Below are 23,087 nucleotides of genomic sequence, written 5' to 3' on the forward strand. Positions count from 1 at the left end.
CATTTTCTAACGAATATCATATAGATGGTGTAATTCAAGCACGTGGAGAATAGAAATAGCTTTGTTGATTTTTAATTGATTTTTTTAATATTAATATAAGATCGATATTTTTAATTGATGCGCAATCGAAAAAATAACAAACTTCGATATTTTTTCATCTCTTTATATTTACTCTTTTTAATTTAACAATGCAATGTTATTTGAAATTGGTAATAGGCCGAATATCTAACCATCAACCTGAATCATTTTGTTTTGATGTACATTTTCTAGTATTACTAGCTAGTGCATACATAGGTCGCGTTTCCTATTTGCAGGCATGAAACTTGTAAATATCAGTAAATAGCATCAGAGCCCGATGTACTAGCTTCTTGGATAAACAATTAGATTATATCTGACAGATATTTTACCCTCACAAGGATGTCCATAGCAAGCTGAAAAGTAGTTAGCAGACGTAAATATCTGAAAGTACATTACAACTACAACTACTAAAAAGTCTTTCTGTTGCCAGGTGACAGGTGTACCTTTCTTTTTTATGGTCTCCAGATATGATAGGAAAAAGTTTCATGTAACTTACAAAGTATCCAACCATTAACCCTCTACACTCAGCTCTACCTGTATACATCAGAAGCGTCAATCGAAAACACTGTGTTACGTTTCGATTGAATATTGACGACCATTCAAAATCAGTATACATATAGTTTCAAGGCGTTTCGTCTAGTTTACTCCGGTTTTCTTTGTGATCTATTTTTTGAAAAATATATTGAAGGCACTTTCAGCTACTTGCTTCCCAGAAGGCTTGTTGCGAACCTTATTTTCTTTCCATAATAAAGATAATGAATTCGAAATTGGCAACCGTAGCTTACTAAAATGATATCTTTTAACTAGAACTATAATATACACTAATAACTTAATATAAGCACTACGAAAGCTTTAATAGAGATAGATATAAAGAATATTCAACACCTGCGTTAACTAAACTGTTTCTTCTACTGAATACACCGAACACATAAAAGCCTAATTCTGAAGATTTATTTTTTTATGTATCAGCAAATATGTTCCAAAGCGCCATATTGAATTATTCTAATATACAAAACAATAGTTAAAGGTTATATAATGTCTGTACGAAACAGAAATGGCTGACAATTCAGTTTGCAAAGGGTGCTCAAACAAACTGTGACCGATATCCTCTAAGACTTCTAAAACATACTATATTTACCCTAGTCTGTCGCTGGACTTCATACGTTCATGTGCTAGGATCATAAACGGTATCACTAGCGCTAGCTAGCACACAGTGACGATGTAAAATATTATTAAGCAAGGTGAAATAAAGCTTATACTACCTTTATACGAATGCTACGTTAAAGAAATCATATTCATCGTATCGTTGTTCAGGTTCAATAACATGGCTGGCATAGGCCTTTGTTTGCTTAAGGACAACTTTTATCGGCATTGTCCTGATGGTCTTTATTCTGTTCTGCGATATGTTAACGGATTATGCAGATGAACGACACCAAACGGAAAAGTATTTCTACCGTATGGAGGAGTAAGATGACATAATATTCCTATTCAAGGAAACTAATTTGAAAAAGATCTATAGTCCGAGTTATAGATCGTATTCTCACTATCAGGCGATTTTATTAGGACCGTCTATGGCCTTTAACAGGTCTCCTAGCCGAAGCACTATACAACGTATAAATCAATACGATACACTGCATCTATCGGCTGCTATTCTCATTACGAAGCTCAGTTTCAAATAACAACAAATCTAGAACATAACCCAATTTGAGGGACACGTTTACGACGCTATACATATGCATACCCGTCTGAAAATATTTTCGCTCAGGCGGGAACTTTGTTTGATTGTATTATTTAGAGGAATTTTTTAACGACGCCGATACTTCAATGGAAACGTTGCGCTCGATGTTGGGTCGGATTATCGTTCATTATAATTCTACACGCTATCTTAGCGGTATACATTAACTAGGATGAAGCTGATTGTTCGAAAATTTACCTCTAGAAACGCACGTAAGAAAACTACGTCTGATTTAAATGAAATAATTATACCTTTTTTTTTTTTTTTTCTTTGTTACGAAACGCGCCGTTATAATATTGTACGTAATGCTGAATCTGAAAAAAAAATGGTTCGTGCACAACAGTATTCCTTCTAAACTTGTTCATTTAGCGATTTCAATATAATCGTCAACTGGGGCTAGGCCGGAATTAAGACAACAGGGATGCTTATCTACTGCTAGTTTAACGATAAATGTGATAGTTATGACGACGACTATAGTAGTTAATTATATGCGTCGGATACACAGGTGATCTTTTCTGAAACTATTCTCTTTTATAATAGAGACCCCAACTACAATGATTTATTATAAAACGGATTTCATAAGACTTGTCAGTTTCTACTCTACTGCGAGAGTAGCGTTGTTTCGATAGCCCACAAATGACGCAAAGCATACGCTCCTGCTAATTGTTCATTTGAAAACCCCTGGTAAGTCTGACCGCTTATCCGATCTAATATACTGACCTTATATGGCTGCTTGAATATTGTTTGAAAAACGGATTTCTAACAGAATTTCTATTGAGACTTTTCCCTAGCTCTTCGCTAGAAGGCACTGATCCCAATTTCATAGGGCTTCTTTACTTAATTAAATAATGAGCCAAATTAAAAATATACTCTATTCAGTGATTTTCGGTAACAATTCTATGCTCTAATTAACAAAATCCCTAGATGAAATTTTTTTTTCAGCTAGGAATTTTGTTGTTGAGAAGATCGGTGCGCTGTTTTGCGATATTTATAAGGCAAGCCGAAGATTGATATGCCATCAGGAACGGGAATAATTCCGAAAGCACTTTCCATTTTTTGTCCCTGCCCATTCAGAGGGCGTGAGTAAAATCGGTGGCAGTTAGCCTAACTGCGCGTGGACGTCAATCCAAACAAAGGACCCTGCTGTTTTTAAAACATAATAAACTTGTCTGACAACATGATAAACGAATTCTGCCAAAATTGATCTTCATCAGACTCGAAAAGCCAGCCCCCGCCGACGCTTTTATATGCGTATCATAAGTGATGTATGAATAAAGAGAAATAATCTCTCGGCTTAATTGAAATCTACTAAAAAAAGTGGGCCTAGTAAAAAGTGTGGGCTTGCTAATGCAATTAACTGTTGATGACCTCCGTTGAAATCTTAAATTTACATTAAATTGTTCTTTCTGCAAACTTTGTGTTCGTCTAAAACTAACGCATTTGGATACTGTAGAATCCCTCAGTTCCTTAATCAGCACATTCGGCGCGAGTAACTTTAATCGTATACTGTCAACGGAACACCACCTGCATATTTTCACCCTATTTCAAATGGATTCATTCTGGTGTGTGCAAATACGCCCGAACACATTGGGTTTAGTGCATGTTCAGACATTATGAACGAGCGATGATGTTAGTGATACTCATATCAGCTATATATATATATATATATATATATATATATATCATGCTTACGTATCTTAAATTTCGCGTGTTAGAGTTAAGGGGAATGCTTATCGCTAAAACGTACATAGGCATCTTATTTGGTCGAGGTCACGTTTTGATTAAAATAACAGTCGTAGATGACTGTGTTCCGAATACAAGTATGAGATACATGCAGATATCGATGCAGAAGAAGCGCATATGTTTACGACATCAATTCTTTTGAAACGGTGCCATATTATTACAGAAGGTTCGGTTCGAACTATATACAGGCAAATACTCTTTATGAAGGGTGTTCGGACAGAACCACTAACTAAAGCTTACGGGTCGGGTCCCCCCCCCCCCCCTATGGGCTATGTGGAAACATAGCTAGCTATCCCAAGTGACACCAGCGTGACGAGGGCACTATGCCCTTAAAAATTGGAACCATCGGAAAAACGAGCACGTTCGATCTATGGCAAAATATAACTGTGGCCTAAGCCGCTAAACCTTCTGGCTGTGGCTGGCACTGAAATGTAGACGTGCGATGAAGCAGGGCTTTGTATATTACGCGAATAGCTAGAATAAGCTGAAGAAGCGATCGTACGCGAGATAATCGGAGCTCGAAGACAGCACATCCAGGAGCATCGTATCCACCTTACAAGAAAGGTAGGATCGTAAATGACGGTACGCAGTGTAATAAATGCTAGATAAAGCTCGTTGATTTCGATTTGAATAATTGTCTATCATTAAAGTCTTATGTTTTCCATGATTCAAGAATTTCGTCCGGTATCGCCGTTAGGCGCTCCATCAGACCGGTAGCTGGTTCCGAACTCGAAACAAAGTAGCAGACTTCCAGTAGACTTTGCCTCTAGTGAACTATACACCCTTTAACAAACGCAGAGTGAGAAGCTTCAGAACACTTATCTAGTTCAGTTTACAGTAAATATCGTTGACAAAACTAGCTAGAATAATATTAACAGAAAAGCGTGACTGGTAGCTTTTGTTGAAATTTTTAACTGTTCAGCCAAATCTGATTAAGCATGTACTTATATCAGCATTGTTGATTTGATCTAATGACGGCCGAGACAAGCTTCTGACTCAAACGTGCACAGTCATTTCATCGAATTTTTGTAAGTAGTGTCCTCGGCTGTACTTCTGTACGATAGAAAGTAGCGCTATCATAGTAATCAACATAATTGTGAATGTCAGTAGCACAAGAAATGATCCGATGCGAGCCTAATACGTTAATACACGTTCTTAAAGCGGCCGATCAGCGCAGACTGTCCGTCTAACATACGGATGCTCTGACAGACATACTGGCTATAAGACAGCAGCGCATCTAGGTAAACGCCGATAACCGCAAGGGACCAAATATATGAACTGTTAAAACCGTTAATGGAATGAATCGAGGCTGCATGAAAATGTATGGCTTTGATATGTTCGTTTTGAAGTCAAGGAAAGGCTTACGTCTGGAGGTATTCAGTACGGGAAGCGCTCAATTTAAACGCGCTATATTTCTCTAGCTATAGTATTTTTCGTTGGTCTAGCTAGAGAATATCTAGCTGTAGCTTCAGGGGGTCTTAGAGTAGAGCTATAAATACCCCAAGCATAAGGTGTCTCTTTATTTCAAAATACTGATAACAAAGCAATACATATATTTCATGTAACCTCAACTCCTTCCCAGTAACTTGGCTTTCTTTTTTTCGAAGAAAAGGATTTGGAATATACTATACGACCATCATAGAGTTATGCGACCTATTTACTTGTTACGTAGCAAATCACACCCGTTAATATTTAAGCTTTCCGACTGAGTCATGTTATGTCAATGAAGATTTTTGAAGGTATACCGTCTGTAATAAACTCTAAAGGAATCACTTGGTAATAATTTACGCTGCATGCATCCTCATGAGTAACTTTTGTTTTTAAGGTGCCTTGTGTACCGACTATACCTGCGCTTATTAGAAACGAACAAACTTGCAAAGTATGTTCTTTATTGCAACGATTACGGTCGCTACCCTACTATTGTGGTTGTCGTTACGGCCATCGCCACTCCCATGCAAAAGTCGCTTTATTCGTAAAAGTCAGTACTCTTTTCCAAATAAATTTTTATACAAAAAAAAATCCATTTCACTGACGCAGTGTCTCCCCGTGAAAGCGTTGTGGTGACGCGTCTACATATTAAAATTAGGAATAAGTGGTGGTGTGGATTCGAAAGCGGACGTATAAACACTCCTTTGTAGTCTTTGAACAAAACAATCAATACCAGCAGTTGAATAAAACAAAGGCAATACAGGACGTAAAACTCGAAATACTTATAGAATGACGCGGTATACGGTGCGCACTGTCGAATAAGCCGCCCCGCTAGGTAATATGTAACCTTAATGTATCTTTCATTTGCTAGCACTAGTTACTAGTAAATTAGACCTATTATATAAAAGGATTAGTCGTCCCTTAGAACCATTATATATTATTGGAGCATATATTAGAACAGCATGTTTGATTATGAGGCACGTATGATCAGCTCGCGATGCCTGCCATTACTGTTGGGTGAGTGTTAAGATACTTTCTTTTACCTGAATGTTAACATTTTTTTGGACATACACATGATTTCCGTAGCGTATCTTATTAATATAATTACATTATCAATTGTGAAGATTAATAATAGGCATTAGGTTTATTCTTCTACGATCGACCCCGCATCCGGAAGATACACGTTCTACAAACTTACCTTGCGCACGCTTAATTCCCTATACATGCCTTTCTTTATATGGTCGCCAAATCATGTGACGCTAGAAACGGTTATAGATAAAACAACCCTGAGGGAAACCTGAAAAACAGCAGCCATATCTACTGGAGCAGTAATAATAAAAAAGAGAGTCAGATGTTTAACGGATATATATGGAAACGCTTATAATAAATCACGTACATGGAGTTAAATGTCATTATTATCTACATGAATGGCCCAATTTTAAACCCTATTTAGTTAAAACAATGTTAATCTTTATCCAGTAACACTTGACAAAATCGATACTAACATACCGTTACTGATAATTTTCCTGGAATTGTACGGGAAATATACAACTGAGCTACCGTCCTGAAGTTATCATGTTTCAATTAATTCCTCTTTCATATATGGGGGGTGGCTTTTGTTTCCCCGAAAAAGTCAAAAAAAAACGAAAATACTACACTGCCTTAAAAATATCTACACTATGTAACATAACAAAGTTCTCGTATCAATCGTGCAACCTTTCGGTAGAAAAATGCGCAGAAAGGTTTTTGAAGAGTTTCTTTTAGCAAGCGTCTCTTATGTGACTCTTCAATATCAAATCACGGTATTTTAACGCCAGGAAAGTTTCAGTTTGCGCAGATATATATTTGTTTGACTATCTGTGTTACGGTGTGTGTAAAAATTTATATGTATATGCACATGGTTGTTCTTTAGCATGTGGAGGGGAAGACGCACGCGATCATGGGATGACACATTCATTACCATTGATAAACGTGTATTCTATTATCAGCTACCTTGAATGCCTATTCTTTGCTTGTTTGTCATTGACACAAGCAAAAAAGATAGTCCGTGGAGCGGTCCAAAAGTGTCTATCTGTTCACGTGTATTGCCATATGTCTTCCGTCAAAGGCGCTAATTGGTGGGTCGGCGGCGTGCGGCGGGACTGTGTCCGTGTTGGTCGCACTCCTCCAAACCGCGCCATCTGGTGTCAGCAGCCAAAGGCTATTGTCGAATGAATGACCATACCAGCGGCGGCGTCAATTCTATCGCTGTCTATCTATTGCGTTAGCTAGCTAGCTAGCTAACCGGCCGAATTATAGCGCACAGTACGACCGCAGGCTCAGGGAACAATGGCAAGGAGGGTACTCTGGTAAGTCGCCGATGCTACTGCTGGTAGTGCATCGAAGTACCTGCCTGCCGTTGTCCAGTAGAGCGTGCGCGACGCTATATGGCAGTGACTGCGTCACCGAACAACAAAAAGCGCAGGAAAGGGCAAAGAACGGAACGAAACAGTGCTTGGTTTTCAGCAGCCATTGAAGGCGCCGCCAGCGCCCGGGCTAACCGCGAACCGGCAGTTGGAGTAAAGTGTTCACCACCTTCACTCTTTAGTCAACCTGTCATAGTTGTCTGTTCTGTGAGACCCTTTACCAGACCTCCAACGCGCCTGGACGTCCGACCCCGTGGCACGCAAACGTTCGGTTGGAACTTCGTTACTGCTTACGTCTCCGGCGTTCCGCATCCATCGTTACTTTGGGATGGCCACGAACTGCTCGAAGAAATAGTGGCTCCAGTCTGCTTCGTTCTTCGTCACAATTCGGACGAGTCGCCCAGTTGCTGCAAGTGTGTATCCGCCCGTCTGTTCGAACGTAAACAAAGGAACTGCCGGCAGCTTGCCTACATCTCTACCATCAAGCCATTATCATCAGTATCACCGCGCTGTCGTGATCTGTACATGTGTGCTGTGATAGGCAGGCGTTGTCTTCCCATACGAAGGGACAGATATTCAGACAGACGTCAAACAGGCCGACAAGGACTCTATTATCCTTGCACTTGTATTGCAACGACGACGACAATTCCTCTGGCTCGAATAGAGTAAGAACATTCGGTGCCGCTGACGACAAAGTACATGCAATTTAAATTTATAGGTCTCCCACAACCGTTGTGCGTGCAAACGTTCCGTGCGGACTAATTGTGGGGTGACTTACATTCATCGCTATTTCTGTTACTATTCCTTCGTTTCCCACACTTAACTTAGTGTCCTGGTGCGCGGGACTCAGGGTTAAAGCCACAACAACTTGCTTGCAACAACGTCACCGCCTGTCACTTTGCTACACATACATTAGCTAGTGTTGTAGCCCTTTCCCATAGTAGCGCTTCTTGATAGGAGCGCGTTGGAATAGCGAAAATATTAGACTATGGCATCAAGTCGTCCGGTTGTATTTGTCCACCGACGCTCGCAAAGCATTTCATAATATAGACGATTGAGTAACCGCTTCTGATCACTGACATGGAGGCGGTCAAATCGATAGCCTCTTATAATGTAGGACATGTCGTAACTATTATAATGCATTGTTCGTAGACCCGACCGGATGAAGAAGTTATCGAGCCCTCAGTGGCTGACAGGCGATAAACAATGCAGGACGCAGACACCGCACTAGTTTCACTCAACTACATCGACTTCTCCAACCCAGAAACAGGCGCCACTGTGGATAAAATGTGACAAAATTCTTCAGCTTTGTTTTTGTTCCTGTATGGTAAGTTGCCCAGGAAAGAAAATTCGATGTTCCTGTATCAGGGGAACACAATACCCTAATCCTGACATCCCAAAGCAAATTGTCAGAGATTATAAATAAGAAAAGCTAATTCGTAGCGCATTAAGGACGAAAAGTGATCATTTAAAAATCGAATCGAATATTAAATATTTTGTGGGCACATTGCATACTGTCTGCCGTCTAATTCCGTCGCTTATCTCCGCCGAGCTGAGAGCTATCTGGATTATGTGCTACAAATTAAGCTAACAGACAGAGTTGTACGACAGAAGTTCCTTCATGCATCACGAGCTTCCTCTGTGTGCGCAAACCTGTTCTCGCTGGCAAACAATCATGTGATGGTCGCAGAGTACAGACACGTATTCAAAGCAACGAATATTCAGAGAGTTGTCCTATTCCTGATAAAAGCTGTGTATACAATTGGGGGGTGGTTTCTTTTTGTTACCCCAAGTGTAAGTGTGTTCGAGACAACAGCGCCTCACAGCAGTTTCGTTGATCTTGCATTGCCGTTCGTGCTAGGACTGTAGTTTGTTTGAAACAGAGTGCTGCCGAAATTATAAGCACGCACAGGCTAAACAAAAACTATCTTAACTAAGCTCTGGCCGTTCGATCATGAATCGGCCCCCACAAAGGTAGGTAAATTGTTTCGATCCGTTTGTACATACATATATATATATATATATATGCATTGGTATCGGGCATCGCTACGCTTGGCTTACATTAATTACGTTTCACCAATAGACAATATTGTTTAAATGCTTCATGGGGTAAATATTTAACGCTTAACGACAATAGCCGGACGCATGAAACGAGCGAAAAGCATGTACGTACTATGCGTAAGCCACTCATTTGCTGTTACAAAACAGCTGAAAAACAATTCAAACGATCAAAAACAATTGAAACTTCCTGCCAGCTAGTTACTTCGAAGCAAAAAAAAAATTTTTAATTAAATATATTAAGCAAGCAATAATTAGATGTTGAAGGATCAAATGCATGATTCATTGAAAAATACAACAATAAACACTTTGAACTGCATGTAAAATCATATACTGCCAAGTTACAAGTAGCAATATATATAGAAGCTTGTTATAGGAGATCAACTTTAAAACCTGTATGAACAAGATCTGTCATCTTCTTAATACATTTGTCAGGGATGACACTTTTATCCAAGACACTCCGATATAGCTTAAATAATATTGAAAATAGTCACAGACCGTTGAAAACAGGCAACTGGCTTTGCCATCTGGCCGACTGCTATTTATTTATTTAGTTATTTATTTACCCGGAATGTAAATGCGTTCTGTTTTCTTCGGAACAATCATGCAACACTCGTTAACGAAGGGTTAAGAAAATAAATTTTCTACAATGACAAAGCATCTGATTTTTTTGAATGGACATATAGGCAGAAGATGTCATTACTCAATATACTGAACATGTTATGTGTTTTTCATCAGATAGGAAGTTAGGGTGCGTTTCTGTGTTATAGAAAACTCTAATCATCAATTTAAGATCTACATCGCCATTTCCAGCTTCAGTAACATCAAAAACAACATAGAACAGCAAAAATATATAGCACTATGGAACTTGGCCGCTGGAAAGTTGGACGCTGAAACCTCTGTGTCAAGCCCTTACTTCCTCGTCAGTCTATTGAGGCTAAACTGGCGTTTCCGTGAGTCCCGCAAGACAATTTGATGGTGTTGCTTTCGTAAAATAAAACCTTTCCATTATGTTTCCCTTAAAGGGCGGTGCTGCTATCGCCACTTTCGTTGTAATTATAATATTAACATCTATAACCATATTCAAATAGTGGCCTGTGTCGTCGAACCTGTTGTTTTTCTAGATTTTTCTCCCACAATGTCGCTAAGCGCCTATATTTTTTTTCTAGATAGAGAAAAGTTATAGGTGATGGTAGCGTTTTTTCTGCTTAGTCTGGCACGTGTTTTTGAGCCTCGTTTTATACCCACTGGAACTTTCAAATAAGTCGAAGGAGGGAAAGACGAACACGAAAATATCCGTTACGAAATTACCCCTTTCTTACCACGAAACGTTAGGTTCGTGGCGGTCATGATTTCACGAGGTCACGAGCGGTCAGAAGAACTCAATGCGAAGATTATATAAAGAATTATCTTCATTTTATCAGTTGTTGGATCGAAACTTTGATTTAATTACTATTTGAACTAAAGAGTAAATGAAAACGACTAAGACAAACAGTCAAATGAATAGCCTTTGCAATAGGTAGATATCGGTTGCATAAATGAGAGAAACCAGCGGACACATATTAAGCTGAGTAAATTTGGTTACAATATAATTAAGGTGCTCTGTACGAACCGTAGGTTACTAATGTACAATTTTACATGAAAATAATGTGAATTTAAATCGTCAAACTTATCTGAGATTAATAGTAGTTTCAGCTTGAGTGGGTTAACTTGACTATATCGTTCTAATGTGAATATATAAAAGCAAAGCAATTACATAATAAAAAAGACGTTATTAAGATGTAAATTAAGCGCACTTACTTCTTCCACTCATACATAGAAATATTAAAGGAACGAGATTCCTATCGTAGAGCGCTTTAAGGCACCATTCGTGGACGACGACAACGACAAATAACGCCGAACTCTTTCTTATACTGACGCCTGTCTATATGATGGATCTTTTTTTGGTATATTTCTTCCGCTTTCGCTTCGGGTCGACGCTTACGCGAGCAACCGAGTTCAGCGGTACCGGGTATGGATGCAATCGTGCCTCTGCATATTAAATAGGAGCAACGGTGAACGTTGAGTCATTATGAACGTCTTTTGGCGTGCGTCTAGGTATATATTATGTACCCTAACGTCCCTACATAGATCTACATAGTCTACCATTAAATATGTATTAGAAATATAGTGAAATTTTTCCCAGTGATAACTGTAAATATGCTAACATAAAACATAAACAAATTATATGCGTATAATTTACTTTTTAATATAGCCGTCTGTGTATTTCAATTATCAAAGATCGCGTATTTGTAAACTATGATAGAATTTAATCATGTATTTTGTAGTTTTAGGTAGCGTTCGGTAATAATGTACTTGCTTGTAAACAGAACATTCAAATATGTTTTTATTTTAAACAGCCCAAAACACTAGGTATTCACAACATGAAGAATCCTTATAGTACCATGCGGTTAACCGAAATTACGTAATTAATACTATTAAGATCAATTCTGCTCAACGCTGTCGTGATTTAAGTGGGTAGAAGCTAGATTAGCTAGCACCATACTGATACTATCATCTGAGAGCTAAATCCTCAGCAGTCTACTGTTACCTGGCACTTTAAGGAACAGCTTTTTCCAGCGGCATCAGGACAAAACGTATGGTCTCACAAAGAGGAATGGCAGCAGCAGCAGCAGCAGCAGCAGCTATATGAGGGTGTATGAGATAGCCAAGGCGAGAGTCGATGACTCCTGTTATTACCACCGTCGCTATAACCGTTCTGAGTATTTTGACGGGACTGGGAACGACGGAGACAGCAACCGACAACGAGCGGCGATCTTTTATTTGCAGGCCATTACACCAAGCGAGACGTGATGGGAATCACACTTGCTTTGAGCGTCATTCATTCTGCTGGCTGTTAGAACACGAGTTCTTCTGCTTGCGTAGGAGTTGTGCGGCATATATTAAGAAAGTGTTCTATGACGCTTGCTGTGACGGCGGTGACAGTGTTGACGACGGTAGTAGTAAATGAGCCTATAGAATATGGCTGCAGTTGAAGAATGAAGAAACCGCTCAGCACCACCGGCTGAATTACTTCTCCTCCCTACCTTATAATGACGAGCATGTTTGGTGCAGCCAGCCACCGGAATCTGGTAGAAACCCATGTACTTTACTGGTTTGCTATGATATTGCTAAAATGCTATGATCAACACGGTCTCATGCCTAAATGTATCTTCAAATATGGATAAGATCATCGCTTGACAATACTGTTTCGAAACAGATGGCCGTTATCTGTTTATCTATTCCTAGATTGCACAATATAGTTTTCCGTCACCAACCGCAACCGGCGGTACATCCTAGCTCATCGAAGCGTCGTATCTCCGTACATAGCTGGTGAGCAATTTAATATCAAAATCGTGTGCTTCTTCTACTTGTTAGATATCTGTTAGAGAAGACTATATGCGATGGAAGATGGTCCGACCTAGACTGAAAAACAACCATAATCGAACGGACAAAAGTCCACAGGATGTAACGGATGTTAGCAATCTGAAAGTAACTATCGATGAATGTCTGGAAACGTCCCTCTGTATGGTCAGTTTCTTCAAGTTTACCCTGACCACAGTCACGAGGAAATTATTTAAGACGACAGAAAAAGGAGGATGAAATAGGTGGACCCCGAAAGGAAAGAAGGCGTCGGTGTAGCTATCCTTCCAGCAGCCGCTTAGAAAGCTTTAGTCGCGTTGACAGAATCGCTGTTTCAGTAAAGTATGACCAGTTATGTTTCCGAAATCAACGCACTATGTAGTCTAAGACAGCACTAATGAAAATAGTGGTATATCTGCCACAGGTAAAAACAGCATTGTCACAAGTCACTGGCGTTGCTTACGTGTTCGCGTGGTCTTCCGACCAGTGGTAATAGAGGACGCCACTCTTTTCCCCCTCTTTACAAACGGATGACATGAAAACCAACAGGTACGTTTTATATATTCTTTTTCCCATCCAAAAATAATACTTCCGCTCGTTTCAATTCAACGAGTGCTGGATCGTGTTTAGGACAAGAACATGTTGTAAGCTTAGACTGCAAGGGGTACATGTTGGGATATCAAGCAGTAGGTCTTTCTTCTCTGCTGATACTATAGTACCTGCGGCAAAAATTACTACAAAATGCCGAGTAATATTGTTTCAGTTAATAACAAAGATAATACTGTTGCGTACAGGAAAATGCGTACAGAGATGAACCAAGCATTGTTCATTCAAACGTTACACGTATGTCGGCCACGACCGACAATTCTGACTGTTAAATTTGGCCTATCGTGATTTTGAAATCACCTTAAAACGACACGTCAAATTGAAAACGGAATACAGTGATCATTGCATCAATACGACAACTCGAAACGTCTATTTTAGCTTTAGGCCACGTAGGCAACTTGTAAGTAAGAAACCAAGAAGTAAGTGACAGAGATTCGATTTTCATGCCTGTCAGCTATGTGAGCGTTTTTTAGTACGTCACAGAATATATTTATCCTCTCCTGGAGGAATGTTGGACGTTACGCACCAATCTGCATGAGGTTAGTACACAAGATTTGAGATCAACTTTCATGTTGATGACTCGTTTTTACAAATGCCATATTTTTTTTGATCCATTTATCGATTCCTGGAAATTGTTTGAATAGACAAGCCTTCAACTTTGCCACAGAGCTGAGCCTGACAGAAGTCCACAAGCCCTAAAGGCCTGCCACTGTCCCCAACGTTCTAATACATCGCTTCAACTTCAACTGTTTTAGAAATGACACAACGTGCCCTCCTCCACACGTGGCGTCAAGCTCTTTACCATGGCCCTTAGCCTGGGCACTTGGTTAGTTATTTGGTTTACTTATAATCCAACTCGCCTTCTTGGCAATTAACCTTCGTTCCATTCTCGTTGCCACAAATGCTACTTATATATTCTACTTTTTGTTCTTACGGAGCAATGTATTTACGTACATATAAGCATAACCAGATATCTGTGTCTGTCTGTTTGTCAGACGCAAAAGCACTTTTTAAGGGTCGGTCGCTAGAGCTTCATTAGCAAGCACTACGTTAAGTATGAAGCCTTAAATACTGTCTTTTAAAGAATAAAGTTATCCTCTTATGGAGCGTAACACTTTCTTGTTAAGTCGTAAACCGGCGGCAGTAACTCATTTTACATGTTTAAAGATAATGCTGCACCGGCTTTAACAAATATCACGGCAGCGACCGATATGGTTCGCGCGATTTTTCACTAAACGTGTAAAAATTGCATTATGTGAACAAATGTGCTCTACCCATGTCGTTTGAATTAATGCGCGCACCATGTGACACATAACAAACTAGAGCAGAACGCGACAGACGGCTAATTTATAAGCAGAACAAGTAAACAATTGATGAAAAGCACATTACGAAGCATAATCAACTTGCAAGTGAGGTGAGAACGCTAAAGAGACAAACAGTTCATGTCGCGCTGATACTTCAAAGGCTGCGTAAAGCACTAATGCCAAAACAACACGTCAGCGAAGTAGACGCGCGTACCAAATTAGACGAGCAAAGTAACTGCTAATGGTATACGTCATGATGTAGATCAACGCGCGACAGGCGTTAGGCGAACCTCGCGGGTCCCCCTAGTATACCATACCTTAGGAAGTCTTTGTTTATCTTTGACGCTCTTAAAGCCATGCAACTTTATACACTATTTATATTATTGTTAATACTAGTAATACCCCTTGGAACAGCGCAGCGTTTACCTACTTAATCAAAAAACGCGTGATAGCTAAGATTTGAATCTGGACGTCTGAAGTAGTGCCTAACGGCTCAAGTACCGATCATAACACACTAATAAAGAAATCATTTCCGCTTCTAAAACTTTCTGTCGTCTAAAGGTTCGTCCTTAGGAATCAAGTTATTTCCTTTATGCAGTCGGATTGTGCTAGTCCTTTGAAATGGAAAAGTTTCATATTGAGAAAATCTGTGCGTAAAATAGATAAGAAAAATGTTTGTTTCGACAGAATGCCTTTGTACCGTAGATGACAATGTTAACTTGGTCAAATTCGTTGTTTTTTGCAATTTGCTCTTCTCCGCGCGTTTTTGTTGCTTTAAACTGTACAGAATGGACCCAAATGAGATTCTGCAAAAGCTATAAAATCTAAGATAGACTATATTATAATCGGATTTTCTTCAGGTTCTTTTCCTCTCCAGTTCTATGCCAGCCCATTGTTTAATGGAGATCTGTCCAAAGGACTTGTTCTCCGAAGCCCTCGACGAGATCAGTCGAAATGCTTCAATGCTCCTATACCCAAATATCAGCTTCTTGCATGTGCCAATAAAATAAGAGAGAAAAAAATCGGTTCCAAGGGATTTTTAGCGCTTTTCAAGCAGTTTTCTGATGGATGTCAATCGAGAAATTGAAGCGACTAGTATGAAAACACTCGATTTTTCTTCTGATCGAACTGATTCCTGAGATATTTTCTTAGAAAACAGTAGAATTACGGTGGACAATAGATAGCACTTTTTTCATATTCAGTAAAGTTTGACGAACTGGATAAAAACGCAACGTGTTTTTCTCTAGCTAAAGTGGACATTATAAAAACTGGATGTAGTAGCTCTTTCGTGACTGTGGAAACGTTGTTTTTGATATCAATCGAAAGTTCTCAATTAGAAACGCAATACAACTATTTTCAGTTTTCGGGTCAATGGTGCCATTTGTAGAATAGACACTCTACATCGTTGTTGTTCTTTGTAAAGGGGTTAGGTATAGGGGGGTAAGGGGTAGGATAAACCGCGGCGAGTCCCCCAAAATGATTTTTCGAATAACATATCGAAGCATATGTACGTATTTACTATTGAAGCATAAATAAGAAAGAGAAAAATCTTTACATTTTGGTCACGTCCCGGGAGCAGGATCAATTAGCCAACATCACATATTTGAGTCTTCATTGAGACAACTAACTGTTCAAACAGAAAACGATTTTAAAAAAATCTTAGAGCCTCAATGATGTCCTACAAACAGAGTCAGTGCATCAAGCAAAATATATAAAATCGTTATGAAATTAAATTTTTATTTAGTTAAGTATGTACAACTACTTATTATAAAAAAAAATCGAGAACGAAATGCCTTTTAGTCGAGGTTAAGTCGCAGGAACGGAGTTAATCTTTAGTTGATATAATACATGTAAACACTTTCGATGGAAATATTTTTCTTTTCTCTCTTTTTTTTTTTTTGGAGATCTGGCGAACATATTAGGAGAGGTATTTGATGAAATGGTCACAGAAGAATTACATGTTATATGGGGAGATGTATATAGAGAAAAAGAATATCTTTCATGGAACGGATGTATAGCGCTTTGCTGATTGCATACTGCCGAGATAAATTAGTGCATATTTTTTGAAAAATAAGATTATTCACGGAAACTATTCGAATTTGTTAGCAGAACCTTCCACCATCTTTGCTTCTTTAGGTGATTCCATTTGGTGTCCATCCACGCGCTTTTACTTAAGCGAAAAAAAAAAAAAAAAGGGGGATTTTGTAAAATCGGAATAGACCACCATCTCTGTACACTCGGTGCAGTTGAAACGGCCACCGCAAGTCCCCTCGAAAAGGCTGAAAATATCACACTTTACGAAGAATTGAACCAATATTAAGCAGCCCAGTTGAGCTGACAAAGAGTCAGTCACATAGAGCGCCGAACCCACAGATTTCGTTGTCGCTCGAAACCAGCATTATCACAAACGCTTTTCCGTTTCCCATGACCACTAGTTTACCTGAATAGTTAGCCCCATTCTATGCGTGTCGATCAATGGCCTGGTCGTTAGTTGGTTTCAGCCGTCCAGATTTAAGAGTCCATTTTTCTTTTGTTTCCTATTACCAGCAATTTTGCCTGCCTCAGAGGCAACACATGTTGTTTTATAAAATTGAAAAAAAAGTATAACTACATCTATCTTACTATAAACTTAATTTCTACGGCCAGACTGCGGTCGGGATGCAGTCATTTACACTAAAATATACTTACATGTCTGGTGCATGCATGTTCCTGCGTGACGTATTACAATGTGATCATTGATACGATTCTCCGCGGGCCGCTAAAACAGCTTTGATGTCTAGCTAGAAAATCTGGCGGCCGCCGTTTTCAGTATAGCGGAGCCATTGTATCAACGATGATTCGAAGTTCAGGAACGCACAGAGAATAACAACACTGTGCAGGAAAGTTGTCAAAGTTCTTTAGCCGGCACGAAATCCCCGGCGTCGCGGGGCAACGGACCCCATCCCTTCGACTCAGTCTTTTCTCTAACCATTTCCTTCTCTCTCGCTCGGGTAATACATAAAACAAGTAACATGATAGCTATGTCCGCCAATACCCGTCTTCTTGTTTCGTATATCTCATCAGCATAATATGTTAAGCTAACAGAGGAAAGAAAATCCGATGTTGGTCTATTACCTCGTTTTCTGTTGACGTATTATATCAATGTCAAGGTTCTATAATCAGTTGTTGGAGTTAGTCGTTATTGGGCTCCTGTGTACTAACATTAATTGGACGGTACCAAATCTAGCCAGATGTAAACACGTTAGCCTACTAATAAATAAAAAAAAAAAAAAAAAAAAAAGAAAGAAAAAAAAAGACTACTTCTGAGGATGTCAGTAGAAAAACCACTTGACTAGAATCGACAATATCGATGACTTCAAAGGATTCCGCACAAATTCACTTAAAAATGCCAATGATAAAAATTATTATTATTATTATTATTAATAATAATTTAACTCAAAAATCGTCTCATTCGCCACTTTTGAGGCTCCCTCACTTAAAATTATACATTTTAATATAAACAACAATAATAAATAAAACCACTCATTACTTCGACAACATCTCAAGTAGTTTTTTTATATAGTCTTTTTTTTTTTTCAATATTTTCTATTATTTTAATAATCAACTATTTACTGTACGATTGACGGTAGAGTTTCACAGCTGGATAGTATTTTTGTCTGCGATATGAAATAGATTAATTCAACTGTCAAAACGAGATCGCTAACTCTTCGAGACCCGTCAATATGAATAGGATTAGCAAACCCTAGCAGACTGAGTACATTATACGGGAACCTTTTTTTCTTACGGGAACGGGTTTATGGTAAAACACTATATCCCTAGGCATTATTGTAGGAACACTAATAAAACTGCATTCTGACCCTCATATGGATGGACACAAAACAGAAATGTATATAGCGTTAAATCATGGACGCAATAATATATATTTTAACATAAAGACTTAACAATAGATGTCCAAGAACGTCTAGCTTTCTGATGGCAACACTTCTTTCGTAATATATATGCACCATATACTACTAATAATATGTATGTATGAACGGTTGGTCTGTCTGGACGCGTACCTATTCCCAAGTCGTACGATCGTCAGCCCCAGCTATATCTTGAGCGATATCTGACAGCTAAATGACAATTTAAACTTCAGCGCATTTCACTATGTTGCACTGTTTCTTTCTCAATTGTTTTCGAAAGTAGTCCAGGTAGAACAGCAGTTAACAGCAGTAAATACGACAGAACAAACAGTCCCTACTCAGAGGAAGAGGTTCATTCGGAGGTTACTATTTCGAGCAAAGAGAGTAAGTCTAAATTAAACATTATAATACCAGTGAAGCAGTTATTATAATACCAAATAAGCAGTTGTGAGTATTCCCATATAATTCTTTGCCACCATAATTACGTTGCTTCGGGTTTGTAGTAAACAAATAGTTCATACCGTGTTGTGTAATGGCCGACTGAGTATTCGTGGTGAAGTTTGCGAATGCCGTAAACGCGAAAAAAGTTTAACTTACTCGGTTATAATAAGCCAGATCCGTTAGTTTGCGAGTTTGATTAAAGTGACGTTAGATATTAGTAAGCAGGACTACAAGCTTGAATTGAACGGCGCGCTTGAATTTTATAATGCTTCGTTTCTAAGACTGTATTTAAATAAAAAAGGATATTTTAACGAAGGTTTTTTGTGCGTGTGCTAGTCCTCACAGTCATAATGTTTGAAGATAATCATTATACACTGCAAGCTCTAGTTCTGTAGGAGCTTCTCTCGCTAACCTAATTGGCGATTGATATTCTTCTCTCTAAGACGACCGCTGATTTCCGTATTTAAAACCTAGATATATCAAGGATAACCTTTCAAGCCGTTTTGATCAATTTTCAAGCCCTATAAATCTAAACCCTACTTTGAAAGAGCTGGCTTTTCGTCTAATTTCACGACCAGCAAATAACCAGCTTTCTGTGACGGCGAACAGTCCGCCAAAGTTTTTCCAGATTTGAGCGCACCACCATATATATATATATATATATATATATATATATATATATATATATACGTGAATGTGTGTATATTCTGAAAATTTCAAATTACAATAACTCTTATGGCTTGGGAACTCATTGGGGCTCACACAGTAACCTGTGATCACCAGACCCAAAGAAGTCTATTTTGCCGTGCAGCTACTTCTTCATCTTTTTCGCAGTAGTTTTCGCTGCCATCTGTTGCTGTCGCCACTATTGCTGAGCTTCGGTATCGTTCAATCGTGTCGTGTGAGCACTGTCGCCTCGTGCCAGACCAACACGCAACGGTCCTGTCAAGCAAAAACCTTCGCAGAAGCGGTAACAACCATAGCAGTCTATAATCGTATCGTAATACTGCCAGCCATAATCAGCCAGTTAATGTAAGGCTGCTAGACGGTCCTACCCGCGGCCTAAACCTGGCGGGAAAGTTTGCGGCTCTCCGGGTTCTCGTTGCTTGGTTCGCTAGATAGCTCGCTTGCTAGCGTAGAAAAGTAATACCACTCGCGCTACGAACACCGCCGCCATCGCCAGCGACTGATCGGTCTGCAACAGCCGGTACCGCTGTGGCCAAAGCTGCCGCAAGCAAGAAGCATCCTGTGACGACCCAGACTGCAGCGGCAACTGGTCGTTTTAGCTGCAGTTTGGGTCGTCACAGAGTCCTGCGGGTTTTGCTCGGACCACGGTTCTCTGACGTCGGGGACCCGTGGGTTTCCGGTCTCGCGCCACCAACCCAGCTAAAGCAAGACAAGCAGCCATTTGAGCAACTCTCGACTGACTCTGCGTTTATTTGCGGCTCGCAGTGCTTTCGTCTGAGATAGCGTCGTCGTTGCTGACGACTTCGCCGTGAACATATAGCAAATTTAACGCCAATCCGGTGAAACAGGTCGAAGTTGTTCAAGGACAACGCACAGACACATATTCTCCATGGTATTTGAGTCACCTGTGCCTATGAGACGTTCAGGTCTAGCTGTACTTTCCAATGAAATTTGAATGGTTCTGTGTATCGATGTACATTTCAGTCAAGCAGTGCTATACGGATTTAAAGAACTATCTAAATTAGTACATTGACTCTGTTGACGGTGCGCTATCTTACTTGATTGATTGTGCTTGGCGGATTTTAAGAAGCAGCTGTGGAGATTCTGTCCCCATTTTCACCTAATTTTTTCACGTGGTGCCCATTTAATCAGGTTGGTACTGACGAAAGTACCTCGCCTACCTAGAAACTGGTTGGATATCGTGCAAGATAAGCACTCGCGTAATTACAGATGTTGTTATATTTCAGAATCGTTCTAAAATAACTTAATCGAAGACTATTCATGTTTCATACATGAATAGGTACCTACCTTGAAGTTCTTCATGTGGAAGTGTCACAACTTGAGCAAAAAGCATTTACGCAAACAATCGTCGGGGACAGTTATCTATACCCCACACCCTTTACGGTTCCTTTGTTCTAAACCAGTGTGCGTCTGAGTAGTTAACCATTCGACAATATTTATGCTTGTTGACGAAATTTTAATTCTGCATCTACCATCACGCAGGAAAATTTGTATGACCTCGATGTGCATGACGATATTCTATCGAGTGGCGATGTTTCCTTATAGCTACCATAGATCACAAGCGACATACATACACACATATATATATATAGAGAGAGCGAGAGAGAGAGAGAGAGATGGGTGAGAGAATAACCATTGACCGTTTTAAGAAAAAAATGAACAAATATCCTTTTTACTTTGAAATAATATTACTGAGTGAGCCATTTTGATCGATGACCCCCTGCCATTTTTGTGCTTAACACAACAATCCCATCATTGTGCAACTTCTAATGACAGTTGGATAGTGCAACACACGCGCGATACGGTCTAACGAAGTTCTCTCAACTTTCGTTAGCTAGCTAAGAATGTCTGAAATCTGGCATCTGATGCTTGCTCTGTTCACTGGCTTAGGTTGAGTTTTAAATTGGCTCGTTGTAATCGCCTCAGCTGTTGACAGCAGAAATCGTTGGCAGCAACTGATAATGTACGATTTTTTCCAAGTCTACAGTATCGCTTTCGTTCTGTTAGGAACTGCGAAACGGATTTTTTTTTTCGTATTTCTACGTTATCGTTTTCTCATCATCTAGACTTAACTGCCTTAGGAGGGGCTTGATTTGGTCATGCTTCCATAGAGCTTAGCAAATTGAAATACGATCAAATAAATCCTCTAGTGTCAACTCGTGTAGCCCCTAAACATCAAGCTTTCTTTTGTAACCAACTTTATTCGAGTGGTCGGAGACATTTTACAGCGGATTTCTTTCGTCAGCATCGGTCTTGCTGAATTCGCCCAGTCGTATCATAATTGGATTACCACTATGACCAATACCCTTCACACTGAAACTTACAGAATGAAAGCAATGTAACTATCTTTAGAACGCTTGCATTTTTTTTCCTGAACCTGAACAGAATTTTTGCTCTTATCATGATAAAAATATAGCAAAGTTTTATAGAAATTTAAACTATTTTCAAAGCGTTCTACATTAGGTCTTAATATAGGCTTTCCACCAATGTCAGAACGTCTGCAACTGTTGATCTCAACTTTCTCGTCTGAAAGCTGAGATCCAATGCCAACTCGACGCGACTCATATTACTTGAGATATGTAACTCTAAATCCACCTAGCTAAAAAAAAAAGCTACATATATATATTTATCAGCGTGTTGCATCCTTGTTATATTTTCTCTGATTTCCCATAAAATTTCCTAGCTTGTTAAATTCTACCAGATTACTATAAGGAATCGTATTGTCCGTATCGTCGTGGACCAGCCAGGGTCAGCAGCGCGATCAAGCTTTTATTAACGCCCTATCGATGCTTTGTTGAGTATCCCGTCGTTAACCTTCCAGTTTAGCTGTTTGATCCGACATTGCGTTCATCAAAAGAACATACGTTTCACAATGTAACATATGATGAGTCCCTTTCAGGCTTAGGCCATTGTCGCTTCTCCTTGGTCGAGAAGATCTGACGTCCCCGTTAAGGAGGCATCATAGCACCTTTCTGGATATCTTACTCTAATCAAATAGAGTTAGAACTGTTCGTCATCTCTTGCCCGGTATACTGAACTACTTTACATAATTTATAGCGCCTATGGAAAGGATGCAGTTCTCTAATAATAACGCATTCGCATAATTCTTCAGTTGCTCTAACACGTCAACACGGTTTTTGTAGGAGTGTCCAGATAGATAGTAGAGTCGGAAGGTATAAACCACCTCGGCCAACGAATAAAAAGAGCACTTCATATATTAAACATGGGTTGAAGCATATGCGTTTTTTAATAAATAAATAAATATATATATATA

General features: G+C 39.4%; 1 protein-coding gene across 8 annotated transcripts in view; it reads left to right on the forward strand.

The window, feature by feature from the left end:
- Positions 1–7,194: 7,194 nt before the first annotated feature.
- Positions 7,195–23,087, forward strand: part of LOC111253031 (transmembrane protein 47) — a 40,709-nt gene continuing 24,816 nt past the window's right edge. Inside the window, exons 1-2 of one of the 8 annotated variants that reach the window (XM_086992289.1) lie at positions 7,195–9,363; positions 13,274–13,398. In XM_086992289.1, coding sequence (XP_086848415.1) covers positions 13,385–13,398 — 14 coding nt within the window. In that variant the 5' untranslated portion in view covers positions 7,195–9,363; positions 13,274–13,384. Of the gene's footprint in view, positions 9,364–12,571; positions 12,820–13,273; positions 13,399–13,839; positions 13,995–14,846; positions 14,870–20,346; positions 20,945–23,087 lie in introns of those variants that run through there. The other 7 variants (XM_022811837.2, XM_022811834.2, XM_022811835.2 and 4 more) reach the window with 7 other exon arrangements.

This window comes from Varroa destructor, unplaced genomic scaffold, assembly GCF_002443255.2.
Source record: "Varroa destructor unplaced genomic scaffold, Vdes_3.0 BEIS01000006.1, whole genome shotgun sequence".
Classification (NCBI taxonomy): Eukaryota; Metazoa; Arthropoda; class Arachnida; order Mesostigmata; family Varroidae; genus Varroa; species Varroa destructor.